General features: G+C 40.9%; 1 protein-coding gene across 5 annotated transcripts in view; it reads right to left on the bottom strand.

The window, feature by feature from the left end:
• MTCL1 (microtubule crosslinking factor 1) overlaps positions 1 to 25,902 on the bottom strand; it is a 118,949-nt gene that overhangs the window by 15,566 nt on the left and 77,481 nt on the right. For 3 of the 5 annotated variants that reach the window (XM_037380566.1, XM_037380567.1, XM_037380564.1), the window contains exons 7-11: positions 20,405 to 20,497; positions 17,354 to 17,584; positions 15,518 to 15,706; positions 8,410 to 8,577; positions 2,812 to 3,066 (exon numbers count right to left, since the gene is read on the bottom strand). In XM_037380566.1, the coding sequence (XP_037236463.1) occupies positions 2,812 to 3,066; positions 8,410 to 8,577; positions 15,518 to 15,706; positions 17,354 to 17,584; positions 20,405 to 20,497 (936 nt within the window). The remainder of the gene's footprint in view (positions 1 to 2,811; positions 3,067 to 8,409; positions 8,578 to 15,517; positions 15,707 to 17,353; positions 17,585 to 20,404; positions 20,498 to 25,902) is intronic. The other 2 variants (XM_037380568.1, XM_037380565.1) reach the window with 1 other exon arrangement.

Raw genomic sequence — 25,902 nt, 5'->3', positions numbered from 1 at the left:
TTCCAGATTTTCAGAGATCCTATAAGGATAACGATCTGGGAACATTTATGAGAAAACAGTACAGATACTGGCTCATTCTCTGAATCTGACAGGAGAATGAAAGTGAGAAATACCAGCCTAACTTTTCAAGAATGACTAATGATTTTGAGTCCCTGTGTGTTTATGGCTTTAAACCCACAACTTTTCATACAGGTGATTTTGTGGGTTTAAATATTTGCCAGTGCGCTCTGTGCACAATTAGCTTTAGAAGCACAGTGGAGAGAGATTCTCTAAGGGAAAACAAAGTGATAGTGTACTTAAATAGACAAACCCCACAAATTTTGAGCTCTGAAAAAAGTAGGTCATCAAGTTTTTTATATGCCAGCAGTATTCCCATAACCATCCAGAGTAAAGTATTTTATATATTATATATGTTGGTGCGAGCTTCCCCCTTATCATACATGTATTATTCAAGAGCTGTGTCAAAACAGGCAGGCATAAAGCATTAATGTGAAATTTTGCACACATGCTTCTGTTATCTCTTAGACTCTGTTTTTCAAACATGCACACTGGCATAGTCTCCTCATCCTCTACATATTGCCATAGATGGAATACACACAGAAACCTCCGGGGAGAAGGACTTCAGAGATATACTAATTGTTTCCATATAAAGCAGGGCATGACTGCAATCTGAGAGGTTATTCAACTGAAAGCTTGCAAATATTTGGAAGCTTCCTGTCACACAGGGAAATGTTTGATTATAAGGAAAGAGGAGTTACAAAGTTTTGCAGGCAGGTAGCCAAGTTTTCAAACGCTATTTCTGATCATCTAGTCCTCTGAAATTAGCTTGACGTAATATTTTTTATTTCCCTACTATTGCTAATTCTGTGTACAACTCTGTTGTAAATATATAGTTGAAGCCTAGAGGTTTGAGAATATTAACAAAAGAAATCAGCTCCCCGACTAGCTAAGAGCTATTTTGTAGGCTCTCCCAAGATGACAGTGAGAGGTCAGATTTAAAGAGAATTAAAGGCTCGGTAGCATTAACAGGGATTTCTCTGTTGCTTCCATCAATGGCCCTCATTCCCAGGGGACAGAAAAAGCAGTCTTTACCCAGGTGAAGTCCCTCAAGCTATTGAGGATACACTGAAGAGGTAAAACTACAAAATACCATTCATAGGGACAGCAGAATAAACGTCCAAAGATGTACCAGTGACTTTCTGAAGAAAAGTTCATGTCTCCATCCTCAGGATAATAGGAAATTTTCTGAGGGTTATTTAATTTCCATTGTACATGGATAAAAGTGGCAGTTTGGCCACTGAAATGCAACAGTTAGAAACCAGCCCAGTCAAGCCATGGAGAACTCGGCATCTCCTGTCACTGAACCCTGGAAGCCAGGCAATTTGCATGAAGAGCTCTGCTACCAGCCTTTCTAGCTCATACATGTTGGTTGTTTTATCTCAGGAGATACACTATTGGGCTGCATTATAAGAGCTAGCACAACAAACTGCATTAATTATACACAAAAGTCCTCGGATAAATGGGAGATTAAAAAATCCAGAATATTGTTTATTGATATTTTTGAATTTAGAACTTAAAAAATCACCTTTCTTGGTCTGTAAAACCTTCATATTGGTCACCGCCCACTCAGACCTACACTTCTAGCAGTGATTTTAGAAATATCTGTAGAGTGCAGGATTTTCCAGAATTGTTCTCTGTAGGTTTAACAGCCACAGCTTAAACTGAGGTTTAATCTTGCTCTGATAATATTTACAGCCTGGTGCGTTTTCTTTAGCTTCTTGTTGCAGCTCAGGCAGAGTAATGTGAGACATAGGTAACGAATCCTTTCCAAAAACTGCTCATGAAGTTACACTGGGCTTTCATCAACCTAACCTGTGAAGCTACTCCATGTTTTGTTCAAGCACAGTGCTTCCTAGAGAGCACGCACAAATCTGGTGCTGTTCCATTTCTGATGTCCTAAGGACAGAAAGTATTGAGTTAATTGAGGACCCACAATTTCAGTTGTTTTTCTTACTTTTCCTGGAATACATGACCCAGAGCTGAACAATGTTCAGGCAAAACCGATGTATTAACTCTGCCTCATTAAACTTTTTATTTTTTGTGTGGCTTCCAGCCAGATAAAATCATTAGGTGTGATTTGTCTCTGATACTAAGCAGACAAAAATATGGATAGGCATGAAAAACAAGGGGATAGGTATGCAGTTATCAGATTTGCAAATGATAGTAGAGTTGTGCACAAAATTCATGTGACCAAGGTCAAAGTTGTATTCTGAATATTTAATATTGATAGCTGTTTATTTGTTATCAGTCAGGGCTCTTCATGTTAACCCCTGGGCTCCTTTGCTAGAGAAAAAAGGATTCAGCTGAGACTGAATAGTCACAGCAGCTGCATCTTTGTTGGCTAATTCACAGATGACAGACTTTTTTGGCAGGATGCTGTACATGAAACCTTGAATAACCCTGCATATGGGGTTGAGTGTTTTAGCACGAAGAGATGCACAAAAGCTTTCAAACAGAAAGAATCAATGTGACCATGCCTGCCCAGGGTAATTGAAATGAGGCAGGAAATGGCCTTTAACCTGGAGCTGATTTCTCATAAGTGGTCTTTTATAGGGATTGTGGGCATTTTCCTTCTACTCCCTTGTGCATGTAAATTGTTTTGTAGGATGAGAAACACTGACAGAGCCAAGTAACCACAATCGTTCCTGTACTCCTCCTTAATTCAGTCTCCTGACCTTGGCCTGAGTGCAGTGATGGTGCAATGCCTCGTGCTTGCAGCCAGACATTGCTCACCCAACGAAGACTCCTTACCTGTTCTATCCGCCTGAGCAGCTCCTTCTTTTGACGCTCCCATTCTCGCCGGTCTCTATCAAGTCTGTCCAGGAGCTCCACCTTTTCCCGGTTCCAGTTCTTCTCACTATGCTGGATTTGCCGGCGGAGGTCCATCACCACACTATGACTCTCAGCCAGAAGCTTCTTGTGCTCCTCTCTCTCCCTTTTAAAAGCTCCCTTCGCATCAGAAGTGAGACCTGTTTCTCCTGAGGTGTTCTCACTCTTCCCTTCCAGCTGGCATGAAAGTAAAACATTACTAGGACATTAAACTTTCTGTGGTAAAAGCCTGCATCTGACAACCAATTTGAGTTAAAGACCTAACCCCACAAAGGTAATGGCAAAATTATGGTGATTTGTAGATCTTGGGGTCTTAATAAATGATCAAATATGTTCTACCTGAAAAAAAGTTTTAAAGTCAAGACAGTGAAAACCATAGTGAATAATTTCTCAAGCTCTACCATGCTATTAAAGCCATCAGTTATGATCTTCCTGGTGGGAATGTGGCTAACCAGCAATGAAGGAAACATGGTGATAAACTCCGACCTCATCATCATCTCTGAGACAATTGCCAGGACGATGTCCTCAGCCACTGCTCTGCTTTTGTGCTCTCATCCAGTGCACCTGAAACCTAAAGGGAGTGCATTCATCTTATGAAGAGACTTTTCCCACAACAACCCTCAGCAATGGTCTTATCGTACAGCTCCTCACACCTTCCAGCAAAAGAGGGTGTTAGCAGCAGGAGTTGTACCAGGGTCATCCCCCCATCTCTGCAGGTTCTAGTGTCTGAACTGATTCCTAGAGCAGTTAGCTGCTGCTAACCCCCCTTTCTTCTCCTTCTCTTCATGTTCAGAGGTCAGCTCTATCAGAATCAGAAGAACTGGCCCAAGGTAACACATTCATAGGAAAATGCAGGCTGGAGGAGGTGTCAGGAGGTGTCTAGTCCACTCCCCTGCTTCCAGCAGGGTTGACTCTGAGATCAGATGAGGTTGTGCAGGGCTTTGTTCAGCTGGATCCTGACAAACCTCCAAGGGCAGGCAGGGATTGCACAGCCTCTCTGGACAACCTGGGCCACTGCTGGACTGTTGTCAGAGTGAAAAAAGTGCTCAATGGTTTTGTGTAATTTCAAGCAAGTGAAGAATATATCCCTGAAGCTTGACCTTTTGTTGACAACTCAGTAGATGTGTGAATGACTCAGAATTGGATGCATCCCTGTCCCTTGGCTCTGCAGGTGAACTGGAGTGAAAAGCGATGAAAACTAATTTCTGACCCTGAAGTTAAAGTTGTCCTCAAAAAAGAGAGACAGCAGGTCTACCGGGAAACGTGCTCCTTTAGCAAAAGAGAAGGACAACACCTTCACCTTGCCTTACGTGGGAAAAAAGCCCAAACTTTCTGAGCAAAGGGATGCTAAGACTGGATTCAGGAGTGAAGCTTACTAGTCTCTGGAACAGCCTCCCCAAATAAATGGCTGAGAGGTCATTTCTTAAGTCATTTGCAATTGTACTGAGCTGCAGAGAACATTCTGTTACATCCACTTGCATTGGCAGGGAAATCTTAAAACACCTGCATCCTTTACCACTAATTTTCAAAGTCCAGTTATTTTCAAATGACCAAAGAACCAACTGACCAAACAACCAAAAAAATCAATTATAAAAAGTGAATTTTTATAAATTATAAAAATTTTATAAATTATTTAATCATTTTATAAATTATAAAAATTAAGCATCCTATTCTAACAAAGCTGACACGACACTGTCCTTCTCACTTTTACCCTGTTTGTGCAGTGTAAGTTTGTGGGACCTGCAGTGGTGTGTGAGAGGCTGCCCTGCACGAAACTGCATGGCTTGGTGGCAGACTGGAGGTGCCATGGGACAGAACTGCAGAACATCCCAGGAGAGACAACTCTGTGCTGCAGATCCATGATAAGAGACAGAATCCTGGGCAGCATGGCTTCAAGAAGCCAGAAAGCTTTGCTGCCTTCCTACCCACTACCCAGCACATTGACTTCCCACATATTAGTTCAGCAATATGTAAAAATACCACTGCTAGTTTCCAAACTCACTGCTAACTTCAGGTAATGATACCCTCTTGCCCCTTGCTACATTTTTCCTCTGTCCACCCCCAAGTCCCGACCTCCATTCCGTGCTGCTGTGGGAGTCAAAGCTGGTGCTGCCACCAGGGTCAGCAATGTCGATAGGCATTCTTTTAAGTTTGTTTGCTTTAATTTTACTATTTTGTGCCCCCTGCCCCAGGTCACTCTTGCAAGTTCCTGCTGGGTTTACTAAATAGTTGTGACACTAAATAATAATGAATTTCAGGAATGTCACTGCACAGCTGAGATCAGCCAAAATCATAAGTGACAAATGAAGTAAATGCTGTATAGTTTCCTTACACCTAAACCTGGCAGAGGGCTATTTAGGACTTGTTCTTTGTGATATATGTAAGCGTCTGTCAAGGTCCTTTGATACCCCTGCAGACTTCTCATCTTGCAATAGGAGCTCTTAGGGGAGGTTTCTGGAGTGTCTGAGATAAATCTCACTAGGCTGGACTGCAGACTCAACCATACAACTCTGCTGCCTCCGGGGAGTAGTGCCACGTGCAGCAGTAGCTATGGCCAGCATGCTAAGTTGCAAAAACACACCAATGCCTGCAATAAATTCTTCAGCTGTTATGAAGCATGAAAATGCTAAAAGCAACCCATAAAGCAAAGAAATGCTCAGTTGCAACAAATACAGTCTGTATGATTATCCTAAACAGCAAATTCCTTCTCCCATTTTTCTGAATCTAGAAAACTAGCAAAATGTTGAACATCAACAAGACTTGTTCTCTTTCTCCCTTTACACCACTGAGTTCTTCACCACCAATGGGCAAATTCTCAGCCTTTCAGTTAGCAAACAAGACAGGCAGTGGTGCCTGTGAAGGGCAGGAAAGCTGAGAGGCAGTGGAAAGTAAGAACATACTCCAGTAGAGCAATATCCCGGGAATGTATGGCTGCCCTTAGTGCCATGACCAAGCTGCCAAAACACAGTAAGTCATCCTGTGCCGGACCATGGGCTTACCAAGACCAGAGCCCTGGCTCTTGTCTCATTTGAGAAGAACACAGGAAGTCTATAAATACAAAGGTGAGTTCAAAACCAAGGCAAGTATATGGTGATATACCATCAGAGTAATTTCCTGGTGTTCAGTGTTTTGGGACCTAAAACCTCCAGTCAGAGGCAGTGTCTTCAGACTCAGTTCTTGGTGCCTATGGAAGGCAGAACGATGTTCCTGGCAAGGAGAGAGTCCTTTCGTCTCTGTTCTGATGAAACAGCTCCAATCATGGAGGAAAGGTCCATTAGTGGCTCCTTAGCGTGAAAGTCTAGACTTTCCTAAACCTGCTAACTACTAAGGTTGGCCAGATGCCTCTCCATGTACACAACAGCTTGTGTTCCCCCCAGCATCCTGAAGCTGGATCATTGGTCAGAGTCTTAGTGAGGGTCTGTGTCCTTACATGCAAGTTCCCAAAGCATATGCAGGGTTTGGCCCCTCATACTAAAGCCCTCCTTCTTCAAAACTTTTCTGAATTCCCAGAATACCGAGATCTTTTACTTGCCCAGCCGGAGGCTGAGAATTACTGCCTTATTGACTCAGCATTATCACAACCCCATACTTGGAAGCAATGTCATTATTTCTTATCTTAAAAACAATGCCTGAGGATCCTTCTTCCAAATCAGACGTACATGCATTTCTAACAGCCAAGACTTTTATTTTTAATGATACATGCAGTGCTAAAGCTCCAAAGCAGCAAGCAATAGTGAAATATGAAATGCTGATATTTTACGTATCATTCACTGGCTCCTCCCATTTTGATCCTGAAATTGAACTTATAGTGAAAGCACCCCATATTTCGAATCTTTACCATTAGTTTGAGTTAAATTGTTGTTTACATTGTTTCTATTTCAGGTTTATCATATTATTATTTTTATTTTTATATTTAGTTTTTTAATTGCCTCTTTGTAATTGTGAGCACATACACCAGACCTCAGTGGGACACTTACCCTATCCTAACTGACCTTCTAATGATTGATGTGTTATCTTTTTGCTGCTGCATTAGGGACCTGCTTTTACTGTGAAATAGAAATGTTGTGGGGAATTGGTAAGGAAGACAATTTTATGTCTTAAATATTAACCAGCTTCATTCATTTTCTTGAAAAAATGTAAAAAAGTAACACCCATAGCTCAGTAATTGGCCTATGTTATATTTCATTACCAGTGGAGCAGTAGAGGTAGCAAAGAGCCTGGTAAAGCCCCCAGAAAGAAGGGTGCAAATCTTTCTTCTCCCTGGGCAGGAGTCGCTGCACCATCCTGGTGCCAAACGCCAGCCAGAGTGACAGCCTGGGAGTGTGTTGCCCGTGCAAAGGCAAAGCATGCAAGCTCTAAATTGGCAGTTTGTTGTCGGACTAAGTTTCTCTAAGTTTTGTTCTTTGTTGCCATCTTAAGTTTAAGGTAAATCTGTCACCAAGGTTTTATTTTGCAAGGAGCAGAAATGGGAATTGATTTTGTTTCCTTTTTTCAGGTGATCCGTTGTCGGAAATGTGTCTATACTAAGAAGCAGCTGAACTGAATATCTGAATCCATTAAGAGAAAACTCTGCTAAAATGAAAGCTTCTTCCTTCATTCCGGGAAGGCAGCCTAAAGGACCTGGGCAGGAAAAGCAGTGCTTGCATCTCAGCTCTGCGTCTCAGAATGAGTCTCTGACATTCAGTAAATCCTCCTGAATGTACCACCCTCCTGGCAGTGAGTATTTTTTTTATATTTGTCTTCTGCAGAGAAATCCTACAATTACAAATCTTTTTCTCAAGATCTGAACTTATTAATTCTCCCACCACTCCTCTCTTTAATGCAGAAAATTAGAGCTTTTATGCCATCAGATTTGGAAATGAATCCTTGTGGGTTTTTTGCTAATTTGCTTTCATATGGCTTCAGAAACAGTACATCTTCCATGAACAGCCGTACATGACGCTGAAGCACCTGGCACCAGATTTGATATACATCTAACTGCACCCCATGGTGGGTAGCTAGAGCTCTGTCTGCAGCGGGGTACCATCCATCACTAACCACTAGCTTTGAATATCTGATTTAACATTAACACATTGATCGATCACTTCAGTGTTATTAAATCACTCTTTTCTTCTCCTATGCATCAAATAACACAGCCTTGTGCCAAGGCACAGCGATGACCTAATTGTGAGCTCATCAACATCGAGACATTTTTCTCTCCTTAAATGCCAATAAATACAGACACCCGCAAGCCTCATTCCCAGAGCTGATACATTACCAGCCAACTCTTCTGAGGAAACACAGCAAGAAGACGTTTGGTTACTTTGTCCTCATCTACGTTACACAGTACCTACTACATGAGCACTCGTACTGGGACAACTGGAATCCAAGAGGCAACTCAAGAGGCAAAGCTTTGCTCAGGCTTCGTGGCAGGGTTCAGGCACCAGGTTAAAATGAATAAATATAGTCCCTTTCCTGGCTGTCATAGATTTCCTGTTCCATTAAGTACCTCAGCAATTCTTTACCGGTGTTGGACGTTACCTGTTCAAGGTGACACTTCAGTTCAGTCATTTCCACCTCCCATGCTGCCTTGTGCAGGGCGTACTGCTGCTGGAGCCCCTGGCGCTCACGCTCCTCATCCCGCAGCTCTGAGCGGAAGTCATCCAGCAAACCTTTCAGAGCGTTCAGGAGCTTCCGATTTTCACTCGCCTGCCGCAACAAAACAAACGAGATGCTGTCATTGGATGGGTTTAGCCTCTGGTTTCATTTCAAGGAGGAAAAACGTCTGCGTGTCCACTGCATGGAAGAGGAAGTGCCTGGGTTAACTTTTGCATGAGAAAACTAATAGCAATGCCTTCTCTGCCTACAGGCTGCCCAGGGAAGTGATTGAGCCACCATCCTTGCAGGTATTTAAAAGACGCATAGATGTGGCACTTAGGCACATGGCTTAGTGGTGGAATGGGCAGTGCTAGGTTTATGGTTGGGCTCGATGGCCTTAAGGGTCTTTTCCCACCTATATGATTCTGTGATTCTGCAATTCCATGATTCTACTCCTTGTTAGCCGTAATCCTGAAGCACCCGTGAAAGCCAAAGACACTAAAGTCACCCTGAAAAAGACACTAAGCATCTTCCTGGATTGAGGACATCTGTAGTAACTTCTTCATTAATGCTGTAAACCTAAGCTAAAGTATCATTCCTGAGGTTTGTTGGGCAGCTGGTTATCTCATACATACAGTCATTGCTCAGCATCAAACCTCAAGTATTTGTAAACTACACAGAAAGAAAAGGGATTAATATTCCATACTTCTGTATTATCAGATAAAATAACTTTGGGGAAAAAAAAGTGAGGTTTTGAGCTGAGTATCTCCTAAGGTCTTTCACTAGTCTGTACTTCACATTTCTGTTCAGTCCCAGGCAGTTGCACACAGGCTGGCTTTGCAGCAGCTCCCTGTTTGGTACCGAAGGCATGAATGCCAGGTGGGCCACTTTCCCTCTTGCAGGTGGGATGAAAGAGCAACCCTCCATCCACGTCCTAATTGAGAATGTCATGGTCATACTGAAAATGTCTGTGTTCCTGTGCTAGCCAGGAGCCAAAAACTGAGTTAAATCAAAGTGCAGCCCAAAGCTGACATCTGATCTTGGCAAAGTACTGAAAGGCAGCACGAATACTTACTCAAATCTCTGATTATTTTTTTTTTCTTAGTTTTGGCATTTACTTTCTGCAAATTCACTGGAGACTTACAAAACTTGTTGTTTTAATGTTAGACATTGAAAAACATTTTTTAAAAATTAAACCCAGATCAGTAAAATAAAAAGTATCCCTCCTTTTTTTGCAGCCAATTAATTACACAGAAATGTGTAACATGATTTACTTATCCAAGATTTTAATCAAATATTTTCAATGCGCCTCTCAAAGACCAGGGAGTAGCTACAGATTGTATATGACAAGTTATTCTGAATAGAAAAGACTTTTAAGAAAATTGATTAGCAGACACAGCATGAGCAGAAAAATGGGAAAGCTTACTCAACAAATTCAGCATTTAATCACCTGGTTCTCATGAATACGTTGGCTTCCTTGGAAAGGCCTAACTCAAATTAGCTGTCTTGATTCTTGCATGAGAGTCTAATTGGTTTTATTTTTTTTATTTTCCCAAGTGCAGGCTTCCTGCAATCCCTCTTATCTGGTATTTCATGAAGTACCTACATGAAGACTTCTGTGTAGACAAGTCAAGTAGACAGATGTATACAAAAATCTAAATAATTTTCATGTAGTTTTTTCAGTGACAATACATATACAATTTTATGGAGACAACTAAGCTGATTTCACATGCTCATCAGATTTTTGGCATTAGTGAACCCACTTCACTCACTTTTGTGATCACAAATCAGACATACTATGATGCCTTTTTTCTTTAAAAACATACTAATGTGGTCTACTTTTTCCAAGCCTTTTGATTAATCACCAAAAATATTCTAGATGTAGGAAAATAACTGCAGGTGCTCATTGACTGACCTATAATCTGTTTGGGCTGATGAAATGTGATGGTGTACAACAAGGGGTTTTATAAGAAATGCACCCACAGAAGCAGAATTAATTCCATTAACATTTAATGCCAATTAGCAGTTTCCTACTATACAGCAGCAGTCTCCATCATGCATATAAGATCACCTGCTTTTCAATATGTAATGAGATTATATTTTTCCACCATGAATTTTCATTCTGATACTCAATTAAGGCTAAATTCTCCAAACATCTCAAGCCCCTTGTGTAGTAATCAGAATAAGAGCTCTTTTGAAGATTTGTCCTTAGTGTCACAACAGGGGCTGCTGGGTAGTGAGCGCATCAAAATCTGTCCTCATCCTCTTTGAAAACCCCGACCCCAAATGTCTATGAAGTGCTTTCATTCAAGAGCCACATTCTGGGCTTTCTGGTATGCTGCATAAACCTTTCTCTGGCAAAGTAGTCTAAAGCCTTCATGAGGGAAATGATGCAGAAGAAAAATAAACCCCAGTAACAGAAAAGCAAGCTGCATCCCTCATTCCTGGGCATACATTTGGCAGCTTTAGATCCTGTAAAACTAGAATTGCAAAGAAAGAAGTGATGGACTAGTACAGAGAGGAGTCAGAAGTGCCCCACTGCGGAGTTGTAGCCTACTGGGATGAGGGCATGTCTTATTTCTAGAGGCATTACATCAATATTGCTTTTATGAGACAAGTACCCCAGGTGCCCCCTGGGCTTGGTGGGATTTTATTTAACTTGCCAATACAAATCCAATTTTGGTTACATACTTGTAATTCCTGCAGAGATTTCCCTTTTTGCATGACGCTATATTTACAGTCTGAAGTTGGAGAGATCTATGAGATTATTTTTTCTGGTTTGCTAAACTGGAGTGTTTTTGGAGACAAAGTGCTTTTGAGACAAAGTGCTCTGGAATACAATGTTTACTTCTAGACATACTTTAGATTTCTGCTGGTGAAACTGTGAAAGTGTCTGCCTAAGTCCCACAGATACATAACAAGGATTGTTATGGTCTTCCCCTTCCTCCCAGGAACGTTGTACAGGTAGGAGAAATGGGACATGGCTGTGATTCCCTGGACAGTCTCACATGCAAGGAGCTGGCTCTTTACTGCCTTGCCAGTTACTGAAATTTAAAGCATGGAGGAATCTGACTGATTCACAATTGATCTAAATCAAGAGATCTACAAAAGCAGTTTAAAGTCTTGTATCCACAACCCAGGATTTGTAAGTAAAGGAAACAATAGCTGACAATAAGTAAAAACTTAATGTGGTAAATCTCAAATAAATTCCAGGACTCTGGAGTCTTCACTAAGTTGAGTCAACCTCAGAGAACGAAGCCTCCAGCTCTCGAAAAGTTTGGGACCAGAGCAGTTGTTTGAAGCTTAGTTCTGCTTTTAGTCACTTTTTTTTTTCTCTCTGAGAATTTCACGTAAGAATTTAGCACAGTCTGGTAATACAAGCAGTTTAGTAGAGCAGCCAATTAAAAACACAAGGTCAGGAGCCTAAACAGGGAATGAGAACTGTGCATTTTCTCTGTCTAATCGCAGGTCTAGGCAAAAGTGAAGCTGGATCTTGTGCAAATCATTTTAGTACATTTACGTCTTAATTACTATTCCTTTGGGCTTTTCTCTTTGCTAAGCTTTGAAAACAAATATTGTATGAGCAAAAAAAGATCTAATTGGGGATTTTCTTGACACTCTTCCCTAGCAACAATGCAAGTGTATTGTTTTTTAATGCTTTTTCCACCGGACCACAGATGTGCACTTTTTTTCCCTTGCTCCCCCGATCTTACACCATCCCATATGCATCTCACCCTTTCTACTCAACAGAACCAAAGTGCTTTCTTTTTCCACAGGCTGTTCTCCCTGATCTCTTACCACACACATAGAAACGTTGATTTACAACAAGCCCTCCTGTACTGTGCCATCAGCCCTACTTGCCTGCTTATCTTCTGCCCATGACCAGATTTCCCACTTGGCTCTTGTGCGTTGCCAGCTCCTTCCCAGACCCCTTCTGGTGTATGCTCCAGCTACCAGCCAAGGGACAACACCAGGAAGAGAAAGAACGAATTGACCCTTCTCAGAGTCCCCATCTACTCTGCCTTTCATCAAATAACCTTTTTTGTCCCCTTTCCCCTCTGCTATGCCTTCATCCCTCTGTATGCTGGCCACATAAAAATCTCAGACAAGCGAGATGTAAATTTTCAACCAAGTTGGGTACCTCAAATCATAATAATATAATATTAAAGGCTGCTCTGTTTATCACTTTTCTCAAAACAATTCCACTTTCCAGTCAGGGTGAGAAAGTCAGCAGCAAGAGTGCAGACTGAAGATATAAGCCATTAAATATTAACATTAAATGTTAAAAATAAATATGGGTTACTTCAAGTTACTGTAAGCCCTTTATTTTTTCTGACCCAGTTAACCTCAGCCACTCCTAGACTATTTCAATATTTCCTTCCCAATGTGAAATGAGCGCTGATGCATTTAATCTTGGAGCTTGCCAGGCAGAAGCAGTAACTTAGGGCTCTCCCGGGCAGGTGCAGAGTTTGGAGGCTTCCAGCTTCACCACTCACCTCAGATTCCCCATATAAACACTGCTTTTTTTTCCAGCTGCAGGCTTCAGGAACCTATAGAAGACCCCCAAAACTCTGGGTGTTTTTCAGCGCAGCCTGACTAGTCAGTGGTATACTGGGAGGTGAGCACTGCCGAGATCCATCCCTTCAGGAAGGACGTGCTCATGGTCTACTGATACTCTCAGAGCTTTTAAAACTGGGACAATACAGGCAAAGTGTTTTCTTGCTCTATTTTTGTTTAGTTATTGTGTTTTGGGATCACATATGAATTAACTGAAGCTGATGTTTATGGGTGAAAGTAATGTACTATGTGTAGAGCAAGAACCAGGGTCTGTGAGGCTGGTGAGCACAGCAAAGGTCCTGCATGCAGGAGGTCTGCAGGGTCAAGCCATCCACCACAGTGAGATAAACAATTCACACCTGACTGGTACTAAGATGTGTGGGGGCAGAGCAAGGCTCTGGCAGAGCCTCGAGGGTGCAGGAGGTGTGCATACCTATTCCTGTGCCACAGCCCTCCAGAAGACACTTTTGATGCCCTGCATCTGACAGCATCAGAATTAACCTTCGCTATGGTTCCTATTTCTGTGTCAGAGAATAATCATAATCATTTCTTGCCATTGACAAATACAAGCCCTGTAGCACTGAAACCCCTTTTTGCATGCCTTTCAATAAACACAGTGCTTGTTAGAAGATTTGCCACAGTGAGCGGGCAAAACAAGTAATAGTGCTTAAAATGAGAAATCCTTAGCAAACTCACACGGTCTTGTCATGTTGAAATAACACTTTTTTCCTGGTTGGAAGGCAAGAAACCTGTTTTACCTTCACAGGTCCATTTGGATATCATGTACTACTCCCTGTCAAGAGGGGTACTGAGATGTAGTCTGTTCCTATGCTTCATTTCTTTAAGCAAGACTACCTGGAACTGCTGCATTAGAACAGCATGGAATGTATATAAAAATGAATTACAAGCAATCCTACTTCCAATTTCTGCCTTAATCGAGATTAATGCCTAAGCAATGATTATTTCAAAAAGGACATAATTTATTTGAATGTTCTTGGTCATTTTGAGAGATTTATATGGGAGGTTAGTACATAACACAGTTTGTACCGAGTTAGTATGTTGGCTTATATTTATTTTACTCATTCTAGATTAAATCAGTCTGCAGATGGAATGCAGTTAAATGATGTGCTCAGGAGCATCTTGTCCGTGGCCTTCTTCAGCTTCTACTGGAGAAGAGCTTGCTGAGAGGATGACAGTGATGGGTCTGGGTGACTGGCAAGGCAGAACCTTTCCAAATGCCAAACTGTGATCAAATGAATACTAACTTGGCAGCACGCTTTACAGAAAACAATAGCTAGAGAATGAAGTTGTCTATGAAAAAGGAAAGCAAAAGAGTATATAAACTTAAAGCAGAATATGAAGTAGCATAAAGACCACAGATCTCTACAATTTTATCCAAACAGGAATTCTAACTGAAGTTACATCTTGAACTAGAGAGGTAGGCTGCAAGACAGCCTGGACATCTCCCAGCACTAACTTTATTATATGATAGAGACTTACTGTTATCTGCTTATCTATTAGACCATGTAGATAATAAGCAAACCAGTTGTACATACTTGTGAGAGTCTGGGGAATTCAAGGTGAAGAAATGCAATGCAGACACACAGAATCCCCAGATCCTGCAGCAAGTCCAGCGGAATAATTGTGGTCATAGAGAGTACACATTTGTCTGAGAGCTCTCACTGTGGAGCAAGCTCCTGAGTCAGGGGCCCGGACAGAGATGACACATAAGGCATAAAGCTTCAAGATCTTTTTCACTGAATTTGTGTTTCTAACACAGAATTCTTATTCCATTCTACTTATGATTGCAAATAATTCCATGTAACAGGATGATCTCATCTGAATGTTTTCCATTTTAAAAATGCTCCTGGAGAACGTTTGGAAGCCTTAAGTCTGTCCGCTTTGGATGTTTGCTATTGTTAGGACTGCTGATACACTACATGCAGATAGGAAAAAGCTAGGATATGTGGTAGAGCTCTGACACACACAGTTATGGCACAGGAGATGTGAGAGATGTTAGTATGATTTGCTTTTCGGCATTTAAAAACAAGCCCAGTGACAGGAAGGAACTTTCGCATTGTTTTTCCATAATCTCTAAGGGAAATATTAAATACATGTGCTACTTTCTTCAATTATTTAAAGGAAACAAAATCACCTCTTCTTGCTAAAAGCTAGAATACCATAGATGTGCTTAGGCAAGAGAAGCATGTAAATTCTGCAGACCATCACATACTGATAGATGTTTCTGGGCAAACAGCCACAATAGGAAATAGGATTTTTCACTGATAGCATCTGCCAACAGGAGAACAGTAATCATGTGGCTCCTGATTAAATATAAATACAATGGATGAATACCACTGTAATTGCTGTGTATCTAGAAGTATTTTTACAAGTATGATTCTAGGTGATTTAACACAGCAGCAGAAGAAAATGAACTCCTTTGGAAAATTCACAGTTTCCATTCCCAGGGCATGATATACAAATGGTATAGTACCTGCTTCTGCTGCTGCAGTAATTCTGTAGTCTGCAGCTGTGGCCCACGATCTGTGCTCTCCAGGGTGGGATGCTGGGAGAAATCTGTCAGTGCAAACACAACATCCTCTTCCTCCTCCTCTCGCTCTGCATCATCCACCTTCTGCTCAGACTGAATGCCAAAGTCTGGGAGGGCCTCAGGGTGCTCGATCTAAAATCCAAGAGATGGGATACATTGACACTCCTTTGCCATTTAGCTCAGGGGACAGAAATCTGTTGAAGGACTAAGAGAAGGAACAATCTTCCTCTGCATCTCTGTGGTGGGATATAGACTTCTATTCTGTAGGCTACAGGAAACAATCTTTGGTGGTATACGACATGTTGCATATGTGAACACAACAGTATGCAGGCCTGCAGAATAGGAGCTCTATACGGCTGAGAAGATGGGTGTAATGTAGCATGATGGATATAATCATTCACGCATGAATGAAAAACTATACAAGACACTAGCATATTGTCTGATGAAGATATGGAGACCAGGAAGCAGCCAAATCTAACACTTTATTCTCTCTGATGCATTAGCAAAACACATGACTCCAATAATGACTGGAGGTGGTTTGATTATAAATTAACCAGTCAAAAAATCCAAACAGTGAAAAAATAAAAGCTATTTTGATATTAGAAGATGAGCTAGTTTACACAGAAGCAAATTAGTACTGCTAAAGTAAAGTAGAAGCAAATTATTTCTGAATAGCTACTCATCTCTTGTTTCTGACTCATATTACCACAGCAGACGAAGGTAAAGATGTTCATCTACCTTTCATCTAAGAATACAAAACATTGGAGTGTTCAGCTTAAGCATACTCCTACCAGACCTGAAAGGTTACTTGTACTGCCAAATGCAGCACTGAAAAACACTAGGCCCATCTTGTGAAATTCAGAAATACTGAGCAGAATTACTTAGTTGCCTTAGCAAATGGTTTCAGAATTACATGAACCTGCAAAATAAATCTATTATTCTCAAGAATTTTGTATAAAGTGTTAGATGGGCAAACACTTTTTTAAACTTATTTTTTCTTTAAGTAAGATCTCCAAAGCACACGGTAATTCTGGGTGTCCAACTTGACACAATTTAGCAGCACCTTTCTTCACAGTGCGTGTTGGCTGGCAATCACCTCTGCTGAGATATGTCAGCTTGGGGATTCCAGGTTGCTATGTACTTCTGAAATTCCTGATCTTAATTTAGTCACTACTTAGAAAATCACCATGATGACTACTGGTGTACTGCTGTTGAGTGTGGTAGATGTGTGTATGGAGAGGAGGAACAAACAAGACTGATTCACTGTTAATTCCCACAAGAAGCTCTATAATTCTCCTGCCAACAGGAAAACAGAGCTTCCCTCCATCTGTATTGCTGCAGGCTTTATAAGGAACGCACTGTGCACACGATGAGAAAAATGACAGCACTCAACACATCAAAACAGATTTGACTCCCGTTAGCTCGCTAATGTTTTGGGGTTTTTTTCTTTAAAAAAATTATTCAGGAGTCATATCTTTGAGACCTACTTAAATTTTCATTTACTATAAGAGAGTTTTTCAGGACTAGATGTTTGTAGTAGTTAAGTGTTCAGATTTAAAGATGGGTGGTCTGTAACATATCATGCAGAATATACTTTAGCACAAGCCAACTTAAGAAAAGGCTTCATGTTTAATTTGAATCTTCTTTAAATCTATGTGTAATTATAAAGCTGCTGATGCCACACCATATTTAAAGTCTACACATGAAGAAGGGACATCCCAGTACCCCACCGCTTGCAATTTCATTGTGTTAATAAGGTGTTATATATCTATAAGTTACCTCTAACACGTCGTCCCCTTCCTCCTCCATTCTTTTGCCTTGCCGCCAGTGTTTCAGCAGCCACTTCAGTTTGACATACAGGAGAAAGGTGTCCTGCTTGAAATGCCTGAGTTCTTGCTGCAGCAGACTTTTCTCCTGGCTCCAGGTCTTCTCTTCCAGTTTGTTCTGCAAAGTCAAGCTCTGCACTTCCAAGTCTTTCCTCCGCAGGGTCTGCATATGCTCCTCCTCCAGCTTTAATGGAACAACAGACACCATATCAATGAGCTAGTGTCCTGAGGCAGTCTTCAGGACTGTTACTCTCTTGGGTGAGACAAACTAAAATCTCTAACCTTCATCAGTAGTGAGTAGCTATTAAATTTGGCTCAATAAGTTCCTCAGCAGTTATGACTGTTAAGGAAACCAGAGGACAGCAACCCATAAGCTTTGCTTAGATAACCATATGCAAGTAACCTGCTGTGGAAGTGGACATTTAGTTTAAAGATGCGTGAGACCTCTGCTGCTGCTTAAACTGTACCACTCATATTTTCCTTCCTCTCTCGGCTATATCCCTGCAGTATGCTTCCAGCTCAGCTACCACCACACACTACTGCACACAGGACACCTGCTAAATGCATTTGCAGCGATTCCTGCAAGGTGGGACCACAGCTGCCCTTCAGACAGCCTGGAGTACCATCCTTGCCTCTTCCCTCCCCAGCCACAGACTTATCCTTTCCTCTGTGGCTACATGTCCCTCTGCTTCTAGAAAGGCAACACCTCTGAAAGAACCACATCCAGATACAACTACTAGTCCCTCGGTTCTCATAGTTCATACTTGGAGGCATCTGAACAACCCACAGTAAACATTTTCTCATTCTGATATACCTAGATGCAGGAACTGAAGAGACAGGAATAGGTTGCAATTTGGCACTCAGTATGTCTTAGTTTCAAGTACTAGAAGCACCAAGAAAAGCTCATTCTCTGGAGCACCCGTATAATTACATCTGCTTCAACACAAGGCCATTGGAAACATTCTTTAAATGTGACTTCTCCCTCAATATGTCAAAATCAAACCATGGCACAACCTGTGCCCAGCAGCACTAGTACAAGTTAGTTGTACAGCATCTCATATTCTGCGTGGATGAGATAGTGTTTCCACTTCAATCAAGCTGTGGTTCATATTGATCAAGAAAAGGCAGATGGAAAACGAGTACAGAGCCACTGCTCACAGATGCCAGTTTCTACTGCTTCCCATTCTGTGGAACAACAGCCTCTGCCTTTGCTGACCAGCCCCACAGATGAAATCTGTGAAAGCCACAGTACACTAATGACCACAATGATTTAAACCATAACAACATAACCTGCAACAAACAACATTCGCACACGAATGAAGAATACTGCAGAGATTCTTCTTCAGGAGAATAGACCCCACAGCAATTAATACTGCTAAGAAAAATATGCTTGATTTTCATGGCAACATTCAGATGCTTCTGACACAAGATACTGGTCCATATTAGATGGTTTGCTAAGGACTTTCCTGCCCTTTAAATGATGTACCCTGGCATAATGCAAATTTTCAGCATCTATAGTACTATGTCTTAAAAAGTTCCTGAGTAAATTACACCTTTTTACAGTAGTTGCTAGCTTAAATAGGTTTAAAATGGAGCTTAAAAGTGGTCGGGAACAAAATTAGCTATAATGGGCCAAAAAACATACACACAGCTCCTAATAACACTCATGGAGAATGTACACCGCTAGCACACATAAATTTAATGCCATTAGACATTGCTAAAAATTAAATAGCAAAAACGAGGCTTAATTTAAATTTGATTTTTACAGGAATAAACAAATAGATTCTGTTGATGCAGATTCTTTCACCAAATGAAGCTATGGTTAAATACAGCAAAGATCTGAGTCATTTCCACCAGAAATCCTGGAAGATGATAAAAAAGGAACAATATCAACAGGATGGGCATAATCTGGAAAAAATGAAGAATCCAGAAGATGCTTTTTTTCTTCTAGTTCTACTGGCTGTCAACATTAGTAGCCAGCTTTGATTTGGCTGCATTTTTCATTGTTTTTACAAGCTGTTATGATCTAAGTCCCTGTGGTCACAAATTCTTGAAGAAGACCCTGGTGGAGGTAGCTTCACAGAGTATTATGCTTTTTCAATGGATAGCTATTGCAAAAGAAAAGGATTTTAAAAGGCAGGCATAACTTCCAAAAAGCTTTCATGGCCAAAGCGTCTAGGAAGGAAATCAATTTACTGGCTGTCTTCAAAAGCCTCCATGAGAAAGCTCCTATGGAGGTCAACTGGAAATTAAAGCTACTTATGAAAAAATGGAGAGATACCACTCGGGTCTAGTGAGATTAGCTGGCACAGGGAAAAATGCTTTACACTATGCAACAATTATGCTGAATTTGGCCTATGAAGCAAATTTAAAAAGAGAACTTAAGTTACAGCCAAACAGCCTGCAAAAATTAGGAACAGATATTTTTCGTTCTAGGAGCTAGAGTTCACAAAACGATTGACTAATCTGTTCCAGCCTTCAAAAGAGCAGGAGGAGTCCATGTAACAAAATATGATTTATTCACCAGTTATGAATTAAAGGATTGGAAATATGGGGTATTGAGAGATACAGAAACGTCCCAATTTCTGTCTCAGTTATGAGTGTGTAACAACCCCTCTGACTTCAGAGAAGTGTTGGATTTTCTTTCGTTAGGAGGGGCAGAATAAGGCACAGAGCCCAACCGTGCTCCCAGAGATCAAACACACCCTTTCCCAGCTCATGGAAAGCTGAAGGGGCTGATATAATTACCCATGAGGTATTTTATATCTCAGCTTCCCCCGCAGAGGGGAGGACAAAACTTCTTTCTACCAAGCAGAGATGCCAGATTTGAAGTGGCAAAACAGGCTGGAGTGTACATTTCCCCAACTTCCAGATTCTTCATTTACTCAGATGAAGTCAAAAAGGCATAGCCATCAGGACACAAGTTCCCGTGGTTCTGACAAACAGGGTCCATGCGACATGTCATGGTCACGCATCTCTCCCAGCAGGCAGGTTTTTTATTTACCTGGATGATCCTTTCTGTAAACTTTTCTTGCTCCTCTCGGTGAAGTCTTGTCTCCTGCTCAAGCTGAGCCTGAAGCTCCTGTATCGATACATTCTGTACAGGTAAAACATGGGAATCCCTGAGCTGATCAGCAGGACAAAGGGACAGGTCTAGCAGAAAACGTGTCTCCATAGTATAAAAAACAAGAACTGCAGGACAGACATCTGCACAACTCACAGTTATCAATAGTTAAAACCAAAGCACAGTGTGCGAATAAATAGCAACACCCTAAATATGTGTGGGAATTTCCTGTGTGGCTGCTTCTGAAAACTAAAGTTGGGATGCTGATGTTACATGTTGGATATTCCCTCCAGGCCTCTGCTCAGAGTTTGCACTCGAGTAGCTAAGACAGCGCACCATCAGTGATGTTTGTCAGATGAGCTCCTGTTTACAGGATTACAAATTTGGTGGCGTATTTCTTTATGATAATCAAAGCTATAAAATTTTAACATCTCTGCAGAAGATGTATCTAATGCACATATGTTGAACCTAATTGTTGATTTGCAACACTTCTGACTAGGCAGTTAATGGGATAGCATTTATTAAACCAACTAAGCATATGAGGTCCCTTTCTTCAGATACAGGACAGCTCTCTGCACAAGTCGACTTCATTCTGTGATTTCTGCTCAAAATAATTACTCCACAAATGTCACGGTGATAATCAGTATGAGCCTGAGATCTGACCAAAATTCTTGAGTATTTCCCCTTTCAGGTCCAACACTATTTTAATCTTAATACTTCTAATTTCATGTTCACATCAGGTTTGGAATCCCATCCACTTTACTTCTGAAAGTTAATTAAAAAATAAAGACCCAAGAAGGCAGAGTCAACCTCATTATTTATACTATGCTAATTAATCTTGTGGCACTTACATTCATGATCAGAACTTTCCACCCCTTTCTTTTTGTGTCTCTCACACTGGAGCTACAACTTTGTCTGTACAAAGGTGATGCTTGTCCAGATGCTGTCCTCTTCACATGCATTACCACAGAAAATACTACAGCACCAAAATTCCTACTTCTCAGAGTAAAGACACATTTAAAGAACGGATCTGTTCAGGCTTCAAAGCATAATCCCAAATTCTCTGCTGGCTGACGCCCAGCGCACTCCAATCTCGGCAGCTGCAAGGATATAACACAGGTCGTGGGACCGCTCTCGGGGAGCTGTGTTGCCATTTCCCCTCCAGCACCAGGCCCGGCACCCGTCTCCTCTCCCCAGGCACTCCTCCTACTTCCTAAGAGCAAAAGCAGCTGCTGCCAGTGTTTGGGCCACAGCAGCCCTTGCTGGGACACTTTTGGTTATTCAAAAAGTATTTGTCACTGGAACAGATGCTCCTCTCCTCCTCGAGGGAAGAAGAAGATAAGGCAGATGGAGGTATCCCATAAACCACCCGCAGGACCATACTCCACTGAAAAATGAAAGTCACCCTACATATACTTTCTGGGCCCTATCAGTTCCTTCTTTACTTGATTCACTTATTGACTTGTGCATGTCTGTTTTGTACCTGAGGAAAAGACACTTCTAGCCCTCTGAAAGGTACACATACAGTGGTCAAGAGAACATTATCTGTCTTACCAATTTCATCCTACACCTTAATGTGTCTGCGGACATTTTGTATAGCACAAGCAAAAATTTGGTCGCACAAATAATTCTGAAAGTACTGCTTGCAATGGGATTTGCTAGTTTGCACAAACATTCGTAAATCATCAGTTTAATTTTCTCATCCAATAAAAGAAACATTATTTTCATCAGAAATTTCTGCATTCTTTTATTCTGATCAGGCTTCTTTAGGAATATGGCAAATAAGAAGTAAGGTACCTAGTTAACTCAGGTGTAATTAAAAAAAAAAAAAAGAAAAGTGTGTTCCTTCTTTTTAAGAATTCAAAATCAGCCAAAATCATGCAAAGTTGATTGGGTGAAAACTGACACAACATGGCAATGCTCTTCTGTTCACAGTCATCACTGATCCTAATACGCCTGCCCTTACAGTATTACAATTACACATTTAGATAGTTAGAAATGTTGTTGGTCTTGGGATTCCTGAAACTGGAAGCTGAATCAGAGCAGTAAGAGTTATCAGGAAGGCAAGGTTTGAATTTTTCACTCGACTTCACACTTGTGTTTTCCAGTGGACAATGATTTGCTAAAAGATCATGCATTCTACTTCAGACTAATATTAATTGGAATCACGTAGTCATGTATATACTGACAACACCTTATGGCTGCAAAATTACGGCAAGAAAATGATTAAACTGTGCAATATTTCAATAAACACGTAGTCCACGCAAAGCCAAGCTTCAGGCAGCTTGGGCAGCTGGGATTATGCGGTAACTGTTGGAACTACTAGGAAGAGGTTACCTACATCATAAAGGCAGACAATCATATGCATACGAGACGATGCAAATCTTTTTACAATGACTTTACCTGTTTAAGAACGATAGTTTTTTATAAGTGGTAAAATAAACATATTGAAAAGCCGTTAATGCACGAATGCAGAGCTGCACACCTTTTTCCTTCCAGTGCAACCTGAGGGCTCTTCACAGCCTATAATTTCATATAATGTCATTTCTGCTAGAAGCATTGGGATTTTTACTGCTCAAATCAAGGGACATAAAGCTGCTTAAGCACCTAGTAGATTGCTGCTAAACATCTGGATCATGAATGAAGAATATGTACAAATGTATCATGTGATATTTGTATATGCAGTTCAAGTACCCAATACTGCTGGACTTCTAGATGTTTATGTGTGGAAATCAGGCCCCTGTGATATAATAACAGGGTGTAGTCTGTGGCACAACTGTGGTTTCGTTTGTTACAAAATGGACACTAACATTGATAACCTGTTAACTCCCATTCTTTGTTTCCTTTGTTCTCATTAATGAATGTGCTACAGGAGGAACAGAAAACACCCCAAAATGGGCTGGCCACCACACAGTGAACTGACACCACAGAAACAGACACAAACTCACTACAACAAGACATACAAACACAATATAACGGGAACTACGAGCTAGTGCTACTCCATCACAGCACCACAGAAACAGCTGCAGCTCAACACTGACGGACAGTTTCCCATGTATCCCAATTATTGCACTTCCAGATTCACTCCTGTCCTCTCAGACAGGCAGCGCCAAATCTTTCTGATAAGTCCTTTTCTCTCACCTGTTATCACTCCAGAACAAGCTAATCCAGGCCGATGTCTACCTCAAGAGAATACGCAGAGAAAAGTTATCCATGCTTTGGGGGCTTCACCACTGCTCCGTCGTTGCACTGACCCCTTTTTGCCCCTCTCAGTGTGTCGATGGCTTTTCAGGTTAGTTTCCAGCTCATACAATCCCACATTTCTGCCACAAATTGTTTTTACACCATTGCCATGCACCGTGAGGTACAGCTGGGTCTTATTGTCTGTTTTCTCCATTTTACCATAGCTAATTACAATCTCAATTTGCCTGCAAACTTGATCAGTTTACATGTAAGAACTGTGAAGATCAAATTTCATGGAATCTTTTTTTTAGTAATTTTTTTTGAGAGCAGTGGAATAATATAAGGCCTGAGGAGGCAGGGTAAAAAAATGCTCTGCAGCATTTGTGTGCAATTCCAATGTAGCCAAAAGATGAATATTTTATGCTATTCTGGCTAATGCTTTGACATCTGGACCTTATTTGACCATGCAGTTTAAAAACTGCTACTTTTTCACATGTGATACTGACCCCTGCATGCGTACAATCAACCAGATCTGAAAGGAACTTCCAGTGCCTTTTGTATTACTTTTTACATACAATACACATCTGACTGAATTCTCAGAGGCTGCCTCTGAAGCTGTACTCTTTTCCTCACCCCTTAAAAATAAATGGCATATATTCCATTTGCTAGTGTACAATAGGCAGTTGTGTGGTTATTTTTCTGTGCTTATATGGAGAGTTTGTGATTTTGCGAAAACACAGAACACTTTGCACAGTCTTTAAAAATCCACCTCGTATGGATAGTACACAAAGTCTCACTGAGTTCAGTTATGACTGGGATATCCAGATTTACATCATAAAAGGTCTTTTAAGCCATTATGTTGTCAACCTTTACAGAATCTTGCATAGCAAGAAAGAATACAATTCATCAAAGTAAATTATTCTTGCTGCCCTTAATCCTGGTGGGAAGGGATCCTGTCAGCACAAGTTTGTCTTTTTTCTTCCCACAACTTTGCACTGGAGGAATAGTGGACACCAAGAGATATATCCTTCTATGTGGTCCTCATTTGTTGTTTTTTGGGGTTGTGGTTTTTTTTCCTTTCCCCCCCCAGAACAAAGAAAAGTCACAATGTATAAAACATTCAGAGTTTCCTTTCTGGGAAAACAAAATCTTAAATCCGGGCAAGAGAAAAGGATGTGTAAATTTTCAGCACATGGCTGGGAGCTGCTGCAAAAGCCATTCAGCTGAAAAGCTCTCACGTGGAATTATGAGAATTGCACAGAAGGAGCACAGACACTCCAAACCCAGCTAAAAATAGAACATTTAAAATACAGACCAAAATTCTCCTTGTATGTCCAAAATAGATCCATACAGAAGTTTTGATTCAAATGAGGTGGTAAAGTGACTTACCTAACTTGCACATCACTGTATCTGATTGGTCCACATTTAACCCAGGTACTCACTTAGAGTAATAAAGATGTTTTATATTTCTTACGAGCATGATAAGGAAAATGGATAAACAGATTAAAAACTCATTAGAATAAATTATTCTTCAGTGTGAGCTCTTCCTCCTTTATTACTAGACCTTGTGGAAGACTTACTTTTTAAGACATGCTCTCACCTTCTCTAGCCTATCCATTTTTATTTTAATTCTCTGTGACAACTTGTTCCTTTTAAGTGAATTCACTTCAGTGGTTCTTTTTCCATAACCTGGGAGTGTCAGAGATTTTGTGGCATTTTTCCACACAGAAACAAATGTGTAAGTCTTTAAAAGCTACATATGAGGATAATCCAATTCTGAAATGCAAAGATGACTGCTTTTGCCTGTAGTGATATACATTTACTTAGGCAAGGGCAGAACTGATACCCTCTGAAGGAACAATCAGAGCTAGGAAGTACAGCTCTATTTTAGAGCATCAGGTATCAAATATTGCCACAAACTATACTTGGACATGTGAAAGTGATTTTTTTTTCCTCCAGACTGTTTTCTTGTTTCTGAATAAACAGGAGGAGACTGCTTAAGGAAGCTGCCTTTTGTTTATGGATATTCCATTAGCAAAAAGGGTAAAATTCACCAAATGAAAAATTATTTACCATTTTTTCCCACTGGTTCCCATTTGTTGCCATAGTAACCCTTTGATTTGTCCTGGGCATTTGCTCCATGAAGAATTGTGTTACCTTTTTTAGTTCCTCCATGGCTTTTACTCAGGGCAATTCTCACTTGTTCACTTGCTTTTTCTTTGGATGGTAAAGAATGATTTCCCCCTCCCAGCACA

This window comes from Falco rusticolus, chromosome 3 (genome assembly GCF_015220075.1).
Source record: "Falco rusticolus isolate bFalRus1 chromosome 3, bFalRus1.pri, whole genome shotgun sequence".
NCBI lineage: Eukaryota > Metazoa > Chordata > Aves > Falconiformes > Falconidae > Falco > Falco rusticolus.
The sequence above is the reverse complement of the archived record's forward strand: the minus strand, read 5'-3'. Positions and strand labels throughout refer to the sequence as shown.